The sequence below is a fragment of the Euwallacea fornicatus genome, chromosome 3, assembly GCF_040115645.1.
Source record: "Euwallacea fornicatus isolate EFF26 chromosome 3, ASM4011564v1, whole genome shotgun sequence".
Taxonomy (NCBI): domain Eukaryota; kingdom Metazoa; phylum Arthropoda; class Insecta; order Coleoptera; family Curculionidae; genus Euwallacea; species Euwallacea fornicatus.
In genome coordinates this window covers 2,419,446-2,438,731 of record NC_089543.1, presented here as the reverse complement: position 1 = coordinate 2,438,731, position 19,286 = coordinate 2,419,446, and the positions used below count along the sequence as shown (strand labels likewise).

Here is a 19,286-nt window from a genome sequence, read left to right as displayed (position 1 = left end):
CTTCTGTTTCCCCAAGCTCGTCAGGATTGATATGTATATGTGTGCGAACTGTATATAGGTAGGGCAAATTTATATTTACTGTAGGGAATCCCTTGTCAATTAATATGGAAATCGTGCATCGATCTATCAGTGAGCAATTGTGCATTTAAAAGTAACTCCCTACTCTGTTGTAGTTTAAGCGCACCAATTTAATCTTCTTCATTTGGTTTTCGTTAAGTCTTAAATACCTAAACAGGTGAAAGAACCCTCAGTTATATGTAAAATTAATTACAAATGAAAAGCGAAACTTTTACGCTTCAATCATAGGAATAATGGAAATCTTATATCAACCCCTCAAAAAACACTTGTGAAAAAATACATGCTCTTGTTTTCAGTCTAAGCTCAGTAGATACAACTCTCACCGTATAATATTCTTTTGAGACTTTTCCCTTTACACCCGATGTGTTGCTCACAAACTTGAACAGATTGTCAAACGAATATTCAAAAATTTACCAGATTGTCTGGTATCAATGCTTGAAATTTATTTCACTAGTTTTATTTAATAATGACAGACAGATAATTCGATGTCCACCGTTACGTTAAGAAACCATAAAATAATTATTATCAGTGAAAATTGTAATATCCCCGAATGTTCAGGAAAGTCAAATCATTGGTATATAAAAAGAACCATTTTGCTGTTAAAACAGAAATCCGAATAGAACAGAAAGTGTACTCAAACTTTATTCTTTAATCCTATCCAAATAACGCAATTGTTTTTTGCAAAAAATGCCACAGAAGCATTCGTAGTACTGTTAAATAGAGAGATAAAAGGGTGTCTTTAATATCTTATATAGATTAGTGATGTAAAAAATCAGAAACTGGTTTAAAAAAGTAAAAAAAAACAATTGTATAAAAGCAATTTATTTATTAAATTAAATTAACATCACAACACATACCTTAAACATGTCACATCGTTCTGAATCGAAGAAGTTAGCTTTCTAATAATTATTTTTTGAAAAATGTCAAGTGAAAGGTGTATTTATGCAGTAAGTGAACAAAAATTTTCAATACCTACATCACTTTTGAGTTTTAAAATTGAGGAAACTTAATAGAAGTAACAAAAATCATGGTTTCTCGACATTTTATTTTACTTATAAAAATACAAAAGCTCTTTGACGTTTTCAACCAGGAGTGATATCCAACAGTATTTGAATGATTAAAAAATGAAAACCCGAAAAATATATGCAAATGTCTAGAATAAAGGTCTACACTTCCTTACAACGTGAAAATCCCAACTCCACATGGGCGTAAAAAATACAAAAATTCTAAAACACCACTTAACAACCTACAATTCAGTCTTATCGGGCTTTGGGTTTCCGCTTCTGTCCCAGCCTTTCAGTTCGTTGGTTGCTTCCTTGGCAATGTAATTGATAAAATCATTTATCTCCCGTCCACCCTGCATTAGAACAATTATAATCACTTTAAAAACAAATCTTTAAGCAATGAATGAGTTTTACGTACATCATATCTGACAGGACTATCTTTCTTGTCCTTTGGTGCCCAGTAAAGAGTTGGAAAACCACGAACATCAAATGGAGCAGTTACATCATTGGCAGTTGCGTCCATCTTCACAATAGCGACATCTTCATCTTTTAACTAAAAATTAGAAACATACATGTATTAAGATTCAAAATTATGAAATTAATATAATTATTAATCACAATGAGATGCATAAAACCGCGGTCAATAGTTTATTATCTTACTTTCTCAGCTAATTCATCGAAAGTTGGAGCCAACTTCTTGCAGTGTCCGCACCAAGGGGCATAAAACTCAATTAACGTGTCTTTTCCATTGTTAATTACAGTATCATCAAAGTTCCTGGCTACAGCCACTGTAACTGGTCCTTCTTGAGTTTCAGGGATAGGTTCCGATTTTATGTAGGCTTCCAAATTTCCATCCAGTAAGTCGTTTACAAAGGCCTCTAAAGCGTCGACACTATTTGAGAAATTTATTAAATAACATTGGCCAAGACAGCGCATATCTTTCTTACGAGAATTCTTCGCGGAGAACGTATTTTTTGTCATTGGAGTCTCGAGCTGCAACCCGAGGTTTGTCACTCTGAGCGAACTCAATGCCGAATTCGTTAAGTTCATGAGTGAATTCATCATTGGCCGCAATCGCAAAGTTGACTTTCCCTTCAAAACCTTTGGCTACCTATAACAACCTCAATTATAGTTTATAACATTGCAAGATTAACACAATCAAACCTTCAAAACCCTGTTCCGCCAGTAGTTAGTTCCCTTGGGGTTCTTCACATAGTCAACACCGTAGTAGACAATAACTAAAGGTTTGTTGAATTCACGCTGATTGTCAGTTTTGCGCACACCCACCAATCCATGGCTAAATTTGTAAAGATTTTAAAAGATGTCACAAATAAGTCAAAGGTTATCTTTAATTAGATGGAAAATTGGCAACAACAAAGGTTCTTTCAATAATAATTAATAATTACTTACAAGTTCTTGGTAACAAAATCATTTAAATCAGCAGTTTCAGCAGAACCAGAGTATGTAACTGATTCAGGTTCAAATTTGTTTTTCAAGTGGGCTGGGCGGAAGAGAACTACTCCATCACTAAAGAATAAAATCAATCAAATTGTTAATGAATAAAATTTAAGGTGACAGTTACCTTAAGCCTTGTTTATCCAACACTTCCTTAAAGGAAGAATGAGCAAATTGTACTTTTTCTCTCAATTTGTTTGCAAGTTGCAGGAAAGCAGCCTTAAGGTCTGATTCCTTTTCAAAGAAACCAACAACCACAGATTCTTTTTCTCCACTCAACAATTTTTCCAAGTCAGCAATTGCTTTAAGTTCTCTTGAAGCTGGTCCCACTTGCGATTTCATGTATTTTACAATGCCTATAATGAAAAAAAGAACTTAATATGAGTTTAAAGGTCAAGAAAATTGGCATTACCATTGGCTTCTCTAGGTCCATTATAATCTTGAGAATACTCTCCATTGCGGAAGATTTTCAGTGTGGGATATCCATTGACAGAGTTCTTGTTACAGGTTTCTTTACCTGCTTCAGTACAATCAACTTTTACTAAGGCAACTGGAGGGTCATTTCGGATCAGGTCTTCAGCAGCTTTGGCATATTCCGGTTTCAGACGTTTACAGTGACCACACCTAAAGAAAAATTACCACACATTGCAAAATTTGCAAAGAACAATTATAAATATTGTTTTCATGTCACATGAAAATATGAAAATATAGTTTTTTTTAATTTGCTGATGTGTATTGGGGATTGGAAAGTTCCTATCTATTTTATATTGTGAAAGTAAAATTATTAACCTTTGGTTTGTTTATCACCTTAATTTTTTATGTAGTAGGGTGTACTTGAGTTACAACAAATATAAAAAATATTATTATTGAATTTTTATATTAAATTTTTTTAAAACCTATAATGTGGAATATATTTTTAGTTGTCTATACAATGTATAAGGGTCATGTTGTGGACTCCTGCTTTAGAAAATAAACCAAAACCTTTCTATAGAAAAAAATATGTTGGCACTTGAATCAGACATACTTTCTATAGGGCTATATAGACTTTTGCTTCTTTTTCAAATGAGGTAACTGACTTTATACCAGATAGTACCACTGGCATGTCTTCTTTACTTTTATATTCTTAGGTGTGCATTGTGACAGTTGTTGATAATTAAGTACTGTATTCTGTTGTTATTTAATTTGATTTGTTCTATTATTTTTTAACAACAGAATAGAGAGGAAAGGAGGGAAATTAAAAGTATATTTTTGTTGGAATAGTATCCAGACATTTATAGCATTTTACAGTTATTTTTCAAATATTTATCTCAACTAAGGTTATTAGTAATTAATGCCTTAATATTTAGGACAATTAAAAGTTCTTACAAATATACTTAAATATAAAAAAAAAATTATTGTACCAAAGCCCCAACACACAAAATTCTTGTTTTGGGGTTATATATTCCCATTAAAGTCAACAAATTTTTTAGGTTCGCACTGTAGTTACATGACGTTAAAAAATTTGGGCAAATGAGTTCAAAGGTATTAGAAAATGGGCAAGAACTTACCATGGGGCATAAAACATCACCAAGGCTGTCTCATGTTCGGCAAGTTTGGAGTCAAAATCGCTGTCTCCCAACTCTAGAACGTCCTCTTCTGTTGCCAGAGCACTGGAAGCTATATAAAGTACGGTAAATAGTTGCAAAAGGTACATTTTCTCTTAGTTTTGCGCGACAAAATAAATCCGAACCGGCTTCGAACGTACCTCTAAGACTTTTAAGAACTGTCAAAAGAAGTAGTGGGATTTGTACGTGGCCACGATTATATCGAAAGCTCATGCGTTAGCCTTTGTGTTGTCCCATTGTGATTGGCCGATCGTCACTACGGCTATAAAAATGTAACGCAGCCATTGGCCAGGAATGCCGGCTAAATTCAAATGTAGAAAACTGATAAACCAAGTTAATTATATACAAAAAAAATTACCCAAATGTTTAAACAAATAACATTTATATATAGTTGTTTTATAGTGGTTTATTTACTAGATTTCACGATTCAAGGTGGATAAGAAGCTTTAGAAGATTTGCGATTAACAAATTGTCTTGATTGCTTGAAAATTATTTGTGAGTGCAGATTTAAGTCAATACACCATATTTGTGCAAAAAAAATGTATTTTACTTTAGATACAGATAAGAAACATGGGCGTGTTTCACCCTCATAATGTCTATAATAATTATTGCAAAGTAACTCATAAGAATTTAATAGGATATTAGGCTTGTATGAATAGTGTATAAAATAATATACTGATATTCTGTGTAATGATGTGCTTATTACATTAATTTATATTTGGATAATGTAAAATATGACTTTTAATGACGATTTTTATCAACTTTGTAATTATTTAAACCAAGCTAAGCTTTGATAAAGAGGAGAATTTACCTTCACCAAAACGACAAGAAATCACTTGAAAGTGGTAAATTACATTTTTTGCTTATTATTGCACAACCAAAAATTTTACTGGTATATTCTTTGTAGTGATTTTTGTGTCTTTATAGTTTTATCTTAAATATCATTAGAAAACGTCAATATTCTAAAATGTCTTTATTTGACTAGTTCATTGATTTGTCCAAAGAAATGCCGTGTATCGTGGGTTGCCTAGTATTAAATTGAGGATAAAGTACGAAAATGAATATATTTACTGCGTGTCCGCGTTGAAAATAAATTATTTTGAGTTCAGGACCATTTTCCATCTGAATTAAGCACATGTCTGCCGATTTCTTTATTTTGTGATTTTAGATTAAAACATGTAATGATTTAAAAATAACCTGATTTTTTTCACATGAATTTTGAATCTCAATGTGCTGTGATTCTAAATGTTAAAGAAAGCTGCTTTTCAAATCGAATCTAGTTTTCGATTATATAAATATACAATGGTTCCATTAAACTGAACCTGGATTCAATTCCAGTTTCATGGCATAGTAAATATGCAAAATAGCAATTTTTTCAGTACTATGTTCAAAGTTGTGGGTTGTGGGGTAATAAAATAAATATTTCTGTAATTGTATGTCAAGGGTTAATATATCTGGGGTATGTACGTCCGACTACCGTAACTTTTTAACTTTCAGAATTTAGATTGAGCGCAGGTTATATTTTCATTAGAGGTAGTTGTAGGTATCTAAATTAAAATATAAATTAACGTCCGATTATAATATATTGCCAATAACATGAATCTTTTTGACAAGCATTAACCTGGAAGGAATTGAGTTAATCAGTAAAGTACACTTAATAAGTAGGGCGCAATAAGTGGCTGAGATAAATCATAAGCAGGCCCTCGCGTAAGACTATGTTGTCTCGGGACTACGTCTATACCGGCACCTGGCATCGAAATCCGAAGATACATGGGCTATAGAATCTTAATTAATTTCGTCTTCATAATCTCGAGCAACTAAACGGCAATTTCTCGGCAAACATAAAGGATTTTTGAGAAGGTGGCTCGGGAAGCGAAATGGAACCGGGAAATACCGCCATAATTCATCTAACCTATAAGATTACTGATCTTTAATCCCCTTCCTTTCGTGCTTTTCTCTCTTTACCGAGTCGCACACTCCTAAAAGTTGAGATTTACTGCCTTCTTGGAATTATATTGTTGGGCTTGGGAACGTTCCTGCAGATCCCCGCTTGCAGTTTACCCGAAATTATTATGATATATTCTACACAGGAAAAACTTATATTTTACGCCTTTTAATAGCTCATTTCTCGCTACTATACACTATGCGTATCTACACAGTAACATGTATAAAAAGTCTGGATTTTCTGATTGGAAACATTATGGATATCCACGACATACAAATCCTGGAGTATCATAACTCTGAAGATAAATAAATTCGACAAACTGTATAAAACCGAGGTATATTTGCGGTTCAATTGAAGTTATTTGAAAAGCCTCTCGACTCCTTGTCATCCTGGATGAGAGATCACGGAACATCGAGATACGCTTTTACGTAAATCCTCGACTGCCTTTTAGCCTTGTTACCAAAGATCAGGCCAGATATCGAGTACCGTCTAAACATGGGATTTTATTTAAGAGTGGGATTTGGGGATGCAAACCGAAGCAAACATTTCCGATTTTCCTCAACGGGAACTTGGTAAAAGGTATCTGCTCAGTGACTTAGGCTTATTGATTCAGTTTGGCACTTAAGATTTCAAGGCAAAGAAGACTTTGAATTAAATAGAAATTACTGGAATCTAAATGTAGGTTTGATATTTTAACCACATTACCACTTACCCTTTACTTTGCCCAAGTGCAGGTAAAGTTATGATCTGGCTATTAAAGTAATTATCGAAGATGTCGCCTGCAAGGTCCCGACAAAATCAAGTTACCAATTCAATTCCCTTTGTAGCTTTATCCTATTTGGTGAGTAAAACTTGGATGCGGTCTCCGTTCGAATCTGAGTTAGATAGAATTAATAATGCTCATGCATCAATAGATCTTTATAAGTCGAAGACCAAAGGGAACTCCGCTTTCAACTAATTAAGTAGAGAGGCCTGGATACTTAGCAGTTGCGGCAAGGCGGTGGGGTCGCCTATCTGACCACATACACACCACTTTCTGCGGCGCCTCGAGCACAAAATAACCCTTAATGGCCAATTAGAAGTCTTTAAAGTCCACGCTATCCTCTCCTATACGGTTTTCGGAAAATTAATCTTTTTACACTACCGACAGGACGGTTTCCACTGTTTATCCCTCTATGCCTTCAAACGAGATAACCTGTTGCTTTCCAGGCTCATCCCTATTTAAAAGCTTCCCCTACAAGGAGAAATTGATATTTAACACTTTATTTCAATCCTCTGGTTTTACCCTAAATAATGGAACCACGTAGGTAGCAAATGTTCAAATACTCTAATAATTACGATAGTATCAATATCGAAATAGGTATCGCGTACTCAATTAAGACCCACGTTAAAGTGAACTCTCGGGCACAGAACATTACGTTTGGCCTTATTGCACCCCTGATATTAAAGAAAAATTTAAACTCGTAATACACAATAAAATTCCCAAGTTTATCGTTGATAAGCGAACGACAGCAATAAAATATGACAGACGGAACGTCAAATAATGGCCAACCGTCCAAAAAGCACGCGAGCAGTCTCGGTTTTATCTTCTAAATGTGTTGATTTTCTTCCATTTAAGACACATAATTTCATAGGAGGCAGTGCAGATGCTGACAATTTACTATTTAAAATGTTTTCTTAGGCAGAACCCAAAGAGATAACACTGTGATAAATGCCAACGGCGTTCTGATTGAATTTTAATTAAATTTTGCTTCACTAGATATATTTTTGATGAGTATTTCAATACCAGTGACGGTTGAGAAGAATGTATTGTTTGATTTTAGTATTGACCCTTAATTTGTGCTTGCAAAAAGGGCGATGTGCAGCACACCGCGAGTACAACAACTTGAAACCTGCGCCGCTTTGAAAACCATATTAGTCTCATAACTTTGGAGTGTATGATGCACATTTAGCTATCACTATCATTTGCGCGTCAGTGCTTACTTATTAGTTCATTAACGATATTGATAGTCGAATTGCATTTACTTAGCTCCCTAGTGGCAGACCGCTTCCATGTAAACTCTTGGGATACCCCTGGTAACTGAATCTGGAAAAGCAGTTAGAGTTTTTCTTATTAGCTTCTCCGCAAACAATATGCGGTTAGCTGACTCGAAGTCACAAATGCACTGTGCTTGTCTCCCCTTTTTAAAGAATGCCAACAGGAAATTAATTCTCAAAAATGAAAGCTGCCAAAGTGGCCCGACGCTTGCCACTCCCAACCGATAACAACGTATACGTCTTATTTCATTTAATAAAACCCCGCAAAGAATGGGTTATCAGCGTTTCTTTTTGTTAGTATTTGTGATAACTTCTCAACGAATTATCGCCCCATTTAGTTTGTATGAATGATTTTTCTTTTCTTTTATCTAAGCCAGTGACAGATATTTCTTATTTGCTGAGCAAGGATCTTAATTGCTCATTAGTATAAACGATATTTTTCGTTAAAACACAAAAATAAATAGACCTAATTAAATACATTTTTTTTTCGAATTAAAGATTTTTTCTAGTCACTCTTCATTTGCGTCTTTTCCTCGAGATTGGAAACACTTAATCTCAAAAATGTTTTAGAAGGCATGATTGCCGAAATTCTGAAAGTTGTCCATTTGGAACGTTAATATCTCGAAAACAGGTGAAAATAGGAACAGAATATACTATATGAAAAGTTCTTAGAATTTCTAAATTTTCACGAAAATTGCAATACCCTGCATACCGTGGAATTCTAAATTGTACCCCCGGTTAACTTATTAAAAAACTATTGTTTTTTTTTTTAATTTAGAGGCAGCATTCAATATGGTAAAAATTGTTAAATCGTGGTTAACAAAAAGAACAAAAAGAATAATGAAAATTACCAAAGACTGTTTGTGAGCACAAAATTGAAAACAATCTAATTTCCTATTATCAAATAAGTTTTTTCGTTGTTTACGGCTCATTTAGTTAAGTGCGCATTGCCATTTTTTTTACCAAACTTGTACTTATCTTTCTCAAATACGAATACGTAGATTTTGAATCGTAATACACCATTGTGTGTAGTTCTGGAAGACCTTTAATATGAAGTCTCACTTGACCCATGTTTGATTTTAAAAAATAGGTCATTTTGTGCTACCGGTGACGTAAAAGATAGTTTTTTTTTGTCCCATTTAATGCTGCTTTGAAATAAAAATAATAATAATTTGTTACAAAGTTAACGGGGATTGGAGGTTAGAATTTATAGTCGCAGAGTATATAATAAAAACTTACTCCCCTATATTAACAGTAAGTTATAAGGTTCTTTTCCTGTCTACTTTTTTGCCATTTTTTGTTCATTATTGAGTGTTGTGTTTGTTCGTTGTTCATTCATTCAATACGAGCGAAAATCGTCAATCGGTCATGATTTCTTATTGAAAAATGTAGAATCGTTAATATTCGATGAAACTCTTACATCTTTCGTCCACACTGTGTATGGTCTGTTTGAAAACAACCATTGCCCATTTGGTCATGAAAATATTGCTTTTTACCCCTGACCTAATCCTATAATTTCTTAAATAGATAAACTCATCTCAAAGCCTATAAATTTCCTGCTAAAGCGTCGACTAACGTACATCGCAAATCCTGATCAGATTCTTAAAACTCGGGGTTCTGATCCGATTAACTCGTCATGGCACGTCTTCTCAATCTCGGTAATGATAAAAACGGTAATAAAAATTAGGGATAATAGGGAAGAGGAGAGCCGAAAGGCAAAAATTCATTTCCAGCCACCGGATTTTGCCGATAACCCAACGCTGGTATATACGGAGATAAGCAGAATTGAGGGAATAAAATTATAATCGTCACCTGACGACAGGGTTTCAATTTAACTGAATTTAACGCCAATTTAGTGGAACGTCTTTTCGGATAATGAAATAGAATGATTCCGTTTTGAAGGGTCTTCTTAACAAATAAATTTACGATTGCCATGGAAACATCAAGATACTACCACAAACAGGAAATTAACTTGTCTTCTTTTTAAATAACTCGAAATATTTCGTTCATCCAGGCCTCAGTTCGTTCCGTGGACCCTTTCGAGTAAGGTCTGGATGATATGTGGTTAAGTTTAGCTACTTTCGGGGCACTGTGTGGAGAAAGTTAATCCATAGTTAAGCCTAAATGACTTGTGTTGTATAAGATTAAAGTCAAGAAAGCGTGTGCAGCAAATAAAGTCCAAAAAAAGGCAGTATATCACCTGGGATAAGGCTGGGGTGATTACGAGGTATCGTGCGGAGGCAGCAACGCGGAGGCAGATTAGAACTCCTAGTTGGCGGCCCGCGAAATGCTGATCGCCATGATAAACGGTTATTGAGTTAAATAAACAGTGTACGGCGAAGAGCTCGTAACTTATAAATATCTATCCTGTTTCCCTTGCTTTGGACTTAGTCTTGATATATGGCGGTATAGCTAAAAGGATTATACACCTACTCCTTTCTTCTTCATAAGTTTGCTTGGTCGTTTCTCTCCAAGTCGGTATCGTTCGGCCTTAGGATATCTTAATAAGATTCATGAAAGGACGCCATATTTTATATTGGCCCTATCCAGGGTAATTCCTTTGCAAGAGGCTTCGGTTCCTCGCTATTGCTGGTTCGACCCCTTGCTTGCATAAGAAGATAATGCAGGAACAGGCACAAATCCTGTTAAATGTGCATCTAAAATACAGTTTTTATGTTTATTACAAAAAAAAGTATATATGTGGTTGATGTTTAAGTTTGTAGTATTTATTTGAAAAAGCTCATTCGCCAATTTGGCCAGAAAACACTAACTATGTCTTTCTGGATGATGCTCTAATCTAAGTTACCCTCGGTTTAAATTATGAATTTAATTGGAATAATCGGATTGGTCTTATTATCTGTATTCCATTCCTAATACCTTCTTAAACCTGTTCCTATCATCAAAGATGAGAAAGATTCTAAGTACAATATTTGCGCGTTCTGTTGTGTTATATAAAAAGACCTGAGCAATATAAATCTGAATTTACGGAGATATAATTTCTGAGCTTATTACGAGAACAAAGGTAATTATACTCTAAGGCAGGGTATATTTAGCGATTATGCTTGTATCGGTAACAAGGCTTTTGATTTTGCTTTTCCGCCTCCGTTAACCTTTTAGTCTGGCCACATTTTGACTTGCAAAGTATAAAATTAATGAAGACTTTCTTGCTTTACTGCAGAAATAGCTTTCAGCTCCTTAATAATAAACATTATATTTACCAAGCAAGGCAATTCAATTAAACAGAAACGAAAAATAATCCCTGTTCACTGATCCTGAAGAGATTTATTACAAAGATGAGAATCTAATAATTCTCTCTCCCACCTCTGTTCAACTAATTACTCACTAATTAGGATTTAGGAGTACGTGTCCTATAAATCGATACTTTTGTCTTGGAAGTCTAAGGAGTAAGTCCCAACGATAATCCGACCATCGCATAAATATGATCAAGTGTGAAGTTGGGGCTGGAAGTATTAAGCCTGCAGCTTCTAGTTTCCCATGTCCCAAGAGACCAGCTGAGATGTTGAGTTAAAAACGATGGACCAATAAAGTTATGGGTTGCGAATAATTTACCCTAAACTGTAGGGCAACTGAATTTTTAATATATTCCGTAACACATTTTTCTCCATCTTCAACCACAAATACAAAACCCTCTAATAAATCTCGATAAAATAATCCCCATATCAGCCCAAAGTTAGCCATTCGCATTATGAAATACGATCATAATAGAATTCTTGTTGTCCGCCTGACTGGATGACTTCCTACTTTAACTGGAAGGTCCAGGACTTAGCCTTTTCGGTCAATATGAGATTTAGAGAATTTAAATTTGCTGATTCTGATATACTGCAAATTGCCTGAAGCGCGCCCCAGAAAACTTTCTATATTCGAACAGTCATTACATTATTTCCGAATTTAAGGGCTTATTAATCTATGTCTTGATTGTTACCGGCGTATCATATCTGTTCAAGTTATGTGCATTCGCCTAATAATCTTGTCATTGGAATTGCGGAGTTTTTTAATGATACCTTATCGATAGTCGTGTCTTTAATTTTAATAAAATTGCAAGAATTAAATTTAATAAAAACTATGACATGAAGGTTCAGTATATGGACAAAATCGGTGGTTTTAAAAGAAATTTTAAATAGCTCCTACGTACTATCATAAAATATGCGGAAAAAATGGAATTATACCCTCTAGTGCCTTTCCTCTCCTCCAACGTTATACTAAAGTAGAAATTTACAGAGAGTTCTTGTTTTCCCTTTTCACCTGCAAATATCTTTAGCTTTGTATGAAATTTTAAATTCTGAAGTTGAAAAAGTCATAAAAAAGTAAAAAGTCGAGCATAACATTTCTGCTGATTCCGAAAATGATCAAAATGCCAAAGAGTCGTTTATTACTTTAAATTCCTAAATTGCAAATCAGAAATTTCAAGTTAATAAAATCAGAGGCGTACAAAACATAATTTTCAAATAAGAACTAGCAACAAAATGATGAATCGGAAGATATTTAAATTTGGAAAATTGCTTGGTTTAAAATAGCCTGGATACGCTACTGATTTAGTGTATGCTGAGTACTGTAATTAAGGTTTCTCTATAATTGGAAAAGTTATTACTATAGCAGTGCATAATATACAGGGTGTTCTAGAAATATTGGTATAAATGTGTATAACGTGGTAGTGGATGAAAAAATAGGGCGAGTTAGCAAAATATGCGTTGTAAAAAAAGTTGTTTCTTTCTATGTGTATTTTATATTCCTTAGATTGGAAATATATCTCATAATTTATAATATATGAGTTTGAAATTGCCTCTAGGGTGGTTTTTGTGGTATGACAAATTCATTTAATATTTGTGTTTCAAACTAGTTGATGTGTGTTATACCTTACCGATGAACAAAACATCGACATGAGTGTTTTTATGGATGTATAGAAATAAAAATATTCCTTTGGTACGCTGTCGAAGAAAGCAAGTAATTTCTGTTTGTGGAAGGTTTAGATGAATTGCTCTATTTTTTTACCCTCTAGCACTCTATACTTATTTTAAACATTGTTTCTGCAACATCCTGTATATACATAGAGAATCAAAAATCCCGCATAAATATGTTAAAAATTGAACGAAATATTTTTCATTGAAATGCTAGAATACATCAAATATTGTTTTTACTTGTGCATCTTTTGACGTAATAGAGATGTATACAGGGTTATCCATGCTGTAGATAAATGTAATTTTTAATTTTTTATCATGGAACCCCATGTATATTATGATGTTTTTGAGTTCTTTGAGAAATTCTCAACATATTTCATGTAACATACTCATGTATTAATAACACAATCGATGGATTGGACGAAGGGAGCAACTAGAGCGATCTGCTAGATCGTCTGACCTCATCCCTATGGACTTTTTTTATGGGATTATCTGAAACATAAAGTCTATTTAAATAAAGGCAAAAATATATAAGAGTTAAAAAATAAAATTATTTAAGAAGCTCAACAAGTACCTCTTCAAATGAAAAGAAAAGTTGTTGAAGAATTTGAATTGCGGCTTGCCCAATGTCTGGAAGTCAACGGGGTACAGTTCAAACATTTAATACATTAGATTGTAGCAGTTTATATTGTATATTGTATTGTTATTATTTAATTATTAATAGTTCTATTGTTATTTCTATTTTTTGCAATATTTTTCGAAAACTGTTGAATTTGGACATGAATATGTTACATAAAATATATTAAGAATTTTTCATTGAATTCAAAGACGTTATATTATACATGCGGTTTCGTAAGAAAAAAAAAAGTATATTTATTTATTATATGGATAACCCTATATATGAATATGTGTCTGTTATGTCAATAAATGCTCAACTAAAAACAATATTTCCTTCAATTTTTAACGAATTTAAGCGGGGCCTTTGATCCTTTATTTGTACTATAACAATTAGAGCAGAAGTGTACTGGGCATAATTGGTCATTGAGAAACATGTTATTCGTTATTTAACCATTACATCTCTGTAATAATTTTAAAACGAAAACATCGGCAAAGCAGTTTAGCAATTTTTAAATGTTGGAATTCTTCCTTGACAAATTCGAAATATTTTTGGCTGGAGTACAACTATGTCACTCTCAGTGTTAAAGCGAAGTGGCAATGGTAAAATTTAAACTCTCATATAAACTTTTGTAAGAAATGTGGGTCCCAAATTACATAATCATTTATCAAAATTGAATAGTCCGTATTCTGCAATCTAAAATAAGTTTTCCAGCAACAGAAGCTGAAATTTATACACCTTGAATTCACCCCTAAATTAGCAGTTGCAGCAGTGCTCGGCACTTGAAACATAAAATCCATTTAAAAGGCAGTTAGATTTGTGCTACATTCGCGCTATCAGAAGAGAGTTTGAAATAGTGTTTGGAATGTCTTTCAGATGTCTCAATTCGTTAGATCAGATACGGGGGTGACAATTGGGGTATGCCACAAAGCGTTTACGTCAACGCAAGCAAGTTTCCAGTTTACAGGAAACAACTGGCAGGCTTGATAATCTGTCAGTTTTGTCGTCAGATAATGTTGTCCATTTAAAATGGTCGCCGCTAACCCCTAAAGTTAGACACAGGTCTTATCCCTGTGATAATAAGGTAGGTATTTCAATTAAAAGATAAGTTTAGGGGGCGAAATGTATTCATCATAACCGTAAGGAGATTTTCTATTATGTATAATATACAGCGATTGTAAAAAGTATTGCGATACGTTTAGAACTTTCACAAACTCAATTTTAAACAAAAAGCTTAAACGCTTATAATTTTATTAAAAAAAAGGAATTTTCACCCCTATTGGATTACCCCTATTAAATTTTTATTTTCAAATGAAAAGGTAGACATTGTAGTGTATCAAATAAAAGGTAATTCAATAAGGGTTACAACGATATACATATTCAGAACTAAAAATGGATCTATAGTTTCCTTTAAAAAAACAAAACAAAATTCACATCTTAAAAGGATTGGAAGTTTCACTCTTTGTTTCCTAGAGAGAGACAATATTTCTTTATTTCACTTTGAAAGAAAGTGAGGAAATGACAATGAGTCTTAGATATTCCAAATTGTCTTCAATGTAAAAAATTCTTTAGATGCAAAAATACTTTAGTTTTCATAGAATCCATTAGTAGTTGAATTCAATTGTTAGGCATCTATCACAATCATAACATAAAAAAAATGGATTGTTCATCTGGGAAGCAAATAATTGAAATTTTAATTTTTTTCGGGTTTTTCGAGAACGCAAAAAAAAACTTACGAAAAGGTATGCCTCATATTTAATGGGAAGCATTCAAACCGACCTGTTGATAGAAGTGTAACTTGTGGGATAAATGAAAAATTTCAACAAACTGGAAGCGTGACAGTTGCCCCAAAATGTGGAAGATCTCGAATAGGAACCTGTGGCGATACAGCACTAGAACTTCATTTATTTAATGATGAAAACCCCATAGAGTTTACCCGCAAACTTGCCGATGATCTTGATGTATCTGCAAAATCAATAAGCAATTTTTTAAAACAATAAAAATTTCATCCATGCAAAATTTCCGTTATCCAAGAATTGACGCCTGAAGATTTTGATCGCAGGATGGAATTTTGTGAACTGATGCAAGAAAAAGGCATTCAGGAAAATAAGTTTTTTTTCTAGGATTTTATTTTTGGTTGTAATAACTTTTTACGTAAGTGGATCTATTCATAGACATAATTTTTGCTACTGGTCTACAGGCAATTCTCATCGGATGCAGATTCTGCTTGCACAACATGCGCAAAAACTCAATCTATGGATGGGTATAATCGACTATCAGTCCATCGGTCCGATTTTCATAGAGGGAAACTTAAACAACGTGTACTGGGACTTATAGTAAAACGAAACAGTTCCATCAGTCGCCGCACCTTTTCCTAGAGGAAATGGAGAACAATAACATTTGGTTCCCACAAGATGGTGTACCACTACATTATGCTATGGCTGTGAAAGAGTATTTTAATGAGATTTCCTCTAGGAGATATATCGGTAAAAGAGGCCTAATAGAATAGCCGCCACGATTTCCAGATCTCATGCCCCTCGATTTTTTTTTGTGGATCGCTTCAAAGGTTCCGTTTATAAAAATAAACCGAACAATTTAGATGATTTACGTCTTATAATGTAACCAGAATTAAAATTAATAATATAAGCAACACATAATTGCATAAAAGCGTTAAAGGGACGACTGAGTCATTGTCAGATTGTTACTGGAGCCCAATTTGAGCATTTATTGTAGAATTTTCCATTTCGTTTCATGTAATAGTGGGTTACTTTATTTTGTATCTAATAATTTCATTTTTTAAGGAAATTGTTAATCTAATTTTAGGTCTGAGCATACCGTTGCATCCCTTACTGAATTACTTTTCATTTGATATAGTACAATGGGTACTTTTCCATTTGAAAATAAAAACTTGGAAGGAGCGGCTGGATAGGGGTGAAAATTTTTACCAACGGAAATAATGCATTAAATGCTAGTTTTAAAATAAAATTATACGTGTTTAAGAATTTTTTTTAAATATCGGATTTATAAAGGTCACCAACATGTCGCCATACTTTTTACAAGCGCTGTATATAAGCATTAGTATAAAACATCGGTATCTGTTTGACCAGGGTTTCCGAGTTGCATAATAAGCTTGAACAACTTGAATTTGGGAATGGGCTTAATTTCCACCCTTTAAATCACAAAGAAGTTCGATTTTTCTATCCGATTAGAGCAACATCGCGAAATGTATGATACCCGGCCGCTCGTCGCTGACATATTATGATCTAATCCCGTCATTTGCCTGACATCATTTAAGTATAAGAGGAAATATTTTTGTTCCCCGAGTACGAGATTAATTTGCACTTCCCAAGGTGTTTTCACCGATTTAAACACTCTGAATGGAGCCGCAACATTGTATATTGAGATGTACTCCTACATTTACTCCCTTAGGTAACTATACGGGGAATTATCTCCGACGTAATTCCGGAATTTGATTCATATGACTTTTTTCTCATGAACAAAAGTGAAAAACACAAAGGACGAACTGACCCAGAAACAAGGCGATTGTCTTAATCCCGAGGCAGGAAACTTCCAAGACTAAGTACTCCCCAAACAGCACTGAACAAGGCTAAAAAAACGCCGAAACAAGCAATAAAAGCGCAAGGTGCAAGAAGATGATCTCAACGGACTCCATTTAAAAGCCCTTTATCATGCGTTATAGTAGTATTTCTCGTTTTCCGCCGCTTATGAATAATAAATACTGATAGGAAAGCGTAATCTTACGACCAAGAAGCGCATATTCTCGGGCTCTTCTTGCCGAGAGCTACTTATCAGCTCGCTGCTAAATTAAAGATAAAAAATATACTGTCACGTCCATTCTAAGTTGGCTTATTCAATTTCCATCTCCCGTCTAGGAGTTTTGGCCCGAGAGTTAGTGGGGTGATAAAGCAATAATGGCCTTAGCTGAGTTTACATCGAAGTCTCTTCATCGCTGCGTTGTTTGTGGAGAAAGGTTCAAAATCAGATATTAAAAAATGTGTGTCATAATGTACTATGAAACATAGTCGGTCATTGAAGTAGTGGTGAAAAGCTCTGTGTGATTTTTTTTTGTTTTGGAGTGATTACCCCAATGCACTCAGATTCTCTTTCAGATCATTTAGATTCACAGAAACGGCCAATATGAAATATTTAGAAACGTGTATCATAGTATATCAAGTTATGAAACTTAACTTATCGAAGTAGTAGGGAAAAGCTCGATGCTGGAATATTCTGTTTTACAGTGTTTGAATTGATGCAACCATATTTTATGAAAAAATGAAATATACATGTGAAATCGAATTTTCCTAAGAATTGATTAGCAGAAAAACTGCTATGTTTTTGTCAGGTAGTTAGCGGAGTGATAAGATAGTAACGATCTTGGTTGAGTTTACATCGATCCTTTTCGTTGCCGTTTTGCTGACAGAGAAATGTTCAAAATAAGTTTTTAAGAATTATGTATCATAATATATCAGATTACGAATATTTTTTATTCGCCTCGCAATAGTAAGAACAGTTAACATAGCAAACTGTATTCGGATATTTAACTGACTGAGAAATATTGTTGAAATTTGACGGGACCTAGACGACACACATTATATGACATAGTCTTATTTGCGAATTCCTATCACTCTTTAAAAGGAGGGAAAATAAAAATTGAAACACCCTGTGATATACGTGAAGACATTAAACAAGTTCACTTCTATCACTTTAAAAAGGTCATACATTCTGATGTATGAAATACGTGTTCTTAGAGGGGCCGCTCTGTACATATCAACATCACTGTCGTCTCCTCATCCCCACCAGTATTTCACACACAAATTTTAATAACGCACACAACTCGCTCAAATGAGAAATCTACATAAATCATCATCGAATTTGCGAAAATTGAAAAGAGACCTTGATTTATTTAACGGTTTTTAACTTCCAGTCGAATAAAAGAAAAATCCTTAACACAACAGAACTCAGACCGACATTAAAAGAATCTAAAGGTTAAGCCTGAGATTAACATCATAATTTGGAATAAAATTAGCGAAACAAGCTCCTTATCGAATATCGAAACGAGAGCCATTTAAAATTAAAATCATCATCTATTGACTTTGGATAAAGGCTCTAAAGGGCTTATCCGAACTGAGTGCAAAGTACGGTTTGCGGAAAATCCACTTATAAGACACGTCCTTAGACTCTGGATGTGGCTGCTTTAGGTTTATATACATATCCCGTACTTAGTATTAAGATTACTTGTTTGATGATATATTATTTTGGGACTAGTTTGTGCATAAATACGACCATTTGATTTTCAAGCAAGCCGAGTAAACATACCTCACCTTAAAGTCAAATTCGTGGTTCAATTTCTGGTGGATTCGGATACCCGCATTGTACTGCACATTCAGTGCGGTAATATATCCGATTGTTTTCTACTGTTCTCCTTTTATTATGACGTTTTGTAACGTTGTTTTGCCGGTTATTTTACCGCACTGGTGCAGGCATCTGATTTCACTATTAGTGGTTGCGGTTTGAGCATTTAGAGTGGTTGCTATTTTTGTGGCTCCAATATGAGGGTTTTTGTGAAGTTTGTAATCTATCGCGAAATGCGGTTAGGTGGCGAAATATTAA

The 19,286-nt window shown here is 34.1% G+C and overlaps 1 protein-coding gene and 1 long non-coding RNA gene across 2 annotated transcripts; both read right to left on the bottom strand.

Annotated features, from left to right (window-relative positions):
* Positions 1–884: 884 nt before the first annotated feature.
* On the bottom strand, positions 885–4,313 carry ERp60 (disulfide-isomerase A3). The gene is made up of 9 exons (XM_066302775.1): positions 4,085–4,313; positions 2,950–3,161; positions 2,665–2,893; positions 2,493–2,609; positions 2,247–2,379; positions 2,030–2,193; positions 1,743–1,974; positions 1,501–1,635; positions 885–1,435 (listed from the first exon to the last, which is right to left on the bottom strand). The coding sequence occupies exons 1-9, from the start codon at positions 4,228–4,230 to the stop codon at positions 1,325–1,327; spliced, it is 1,479 nt and encodes a 492-aa protein (XP_066158872.1). The 5' UTR covers positions 4,231–4,313; the 3' UTR covers positions 885–1,324.
* A 2,305-nt stretch (positions 4,314–6,618) lies between these two features.
* On the bottom strand, positions 6,619–7,516 carry LOC136350541 (uncharacterized). Its single transcript, XR_010734170.1, has 3 exons — positions 7,372–7,516; positions 6,799–7,320; positions 6,619–6,751 (listed from the first exon to the last, which is right to left on the bottom strand). It is a non-coding gene; the product is annotated as an uncharacterized lncRNA (long non-coding RNA).
* Between the last annotated feature and the right edge of the window lie 11,770 nt (positions 7,517–19,286).

Coding starts and splice junctions, on each gene's coding strand:
- ERp60 (XM_066302775.1), bottom strand. CDS start 4,230: ATGTACCTTTTGCAACTATTTACCGTACTTTATATAGCTTCCAGTGCT. Junction 2,194..2,246: donor GGCGGAACAGGGTTTTGAAG/GTTTGATTGTGT, acceptor AGGTTGTTATAG/GTAGCCAAAGGTTTTGAAGG. Junction 1,436..1,500: donor ATAGTCCTGTCAGATATGAT/GTACGTAAAACT, acceptor GTTCTAATGCAG/GGTGGACGGGAGATAAATGA.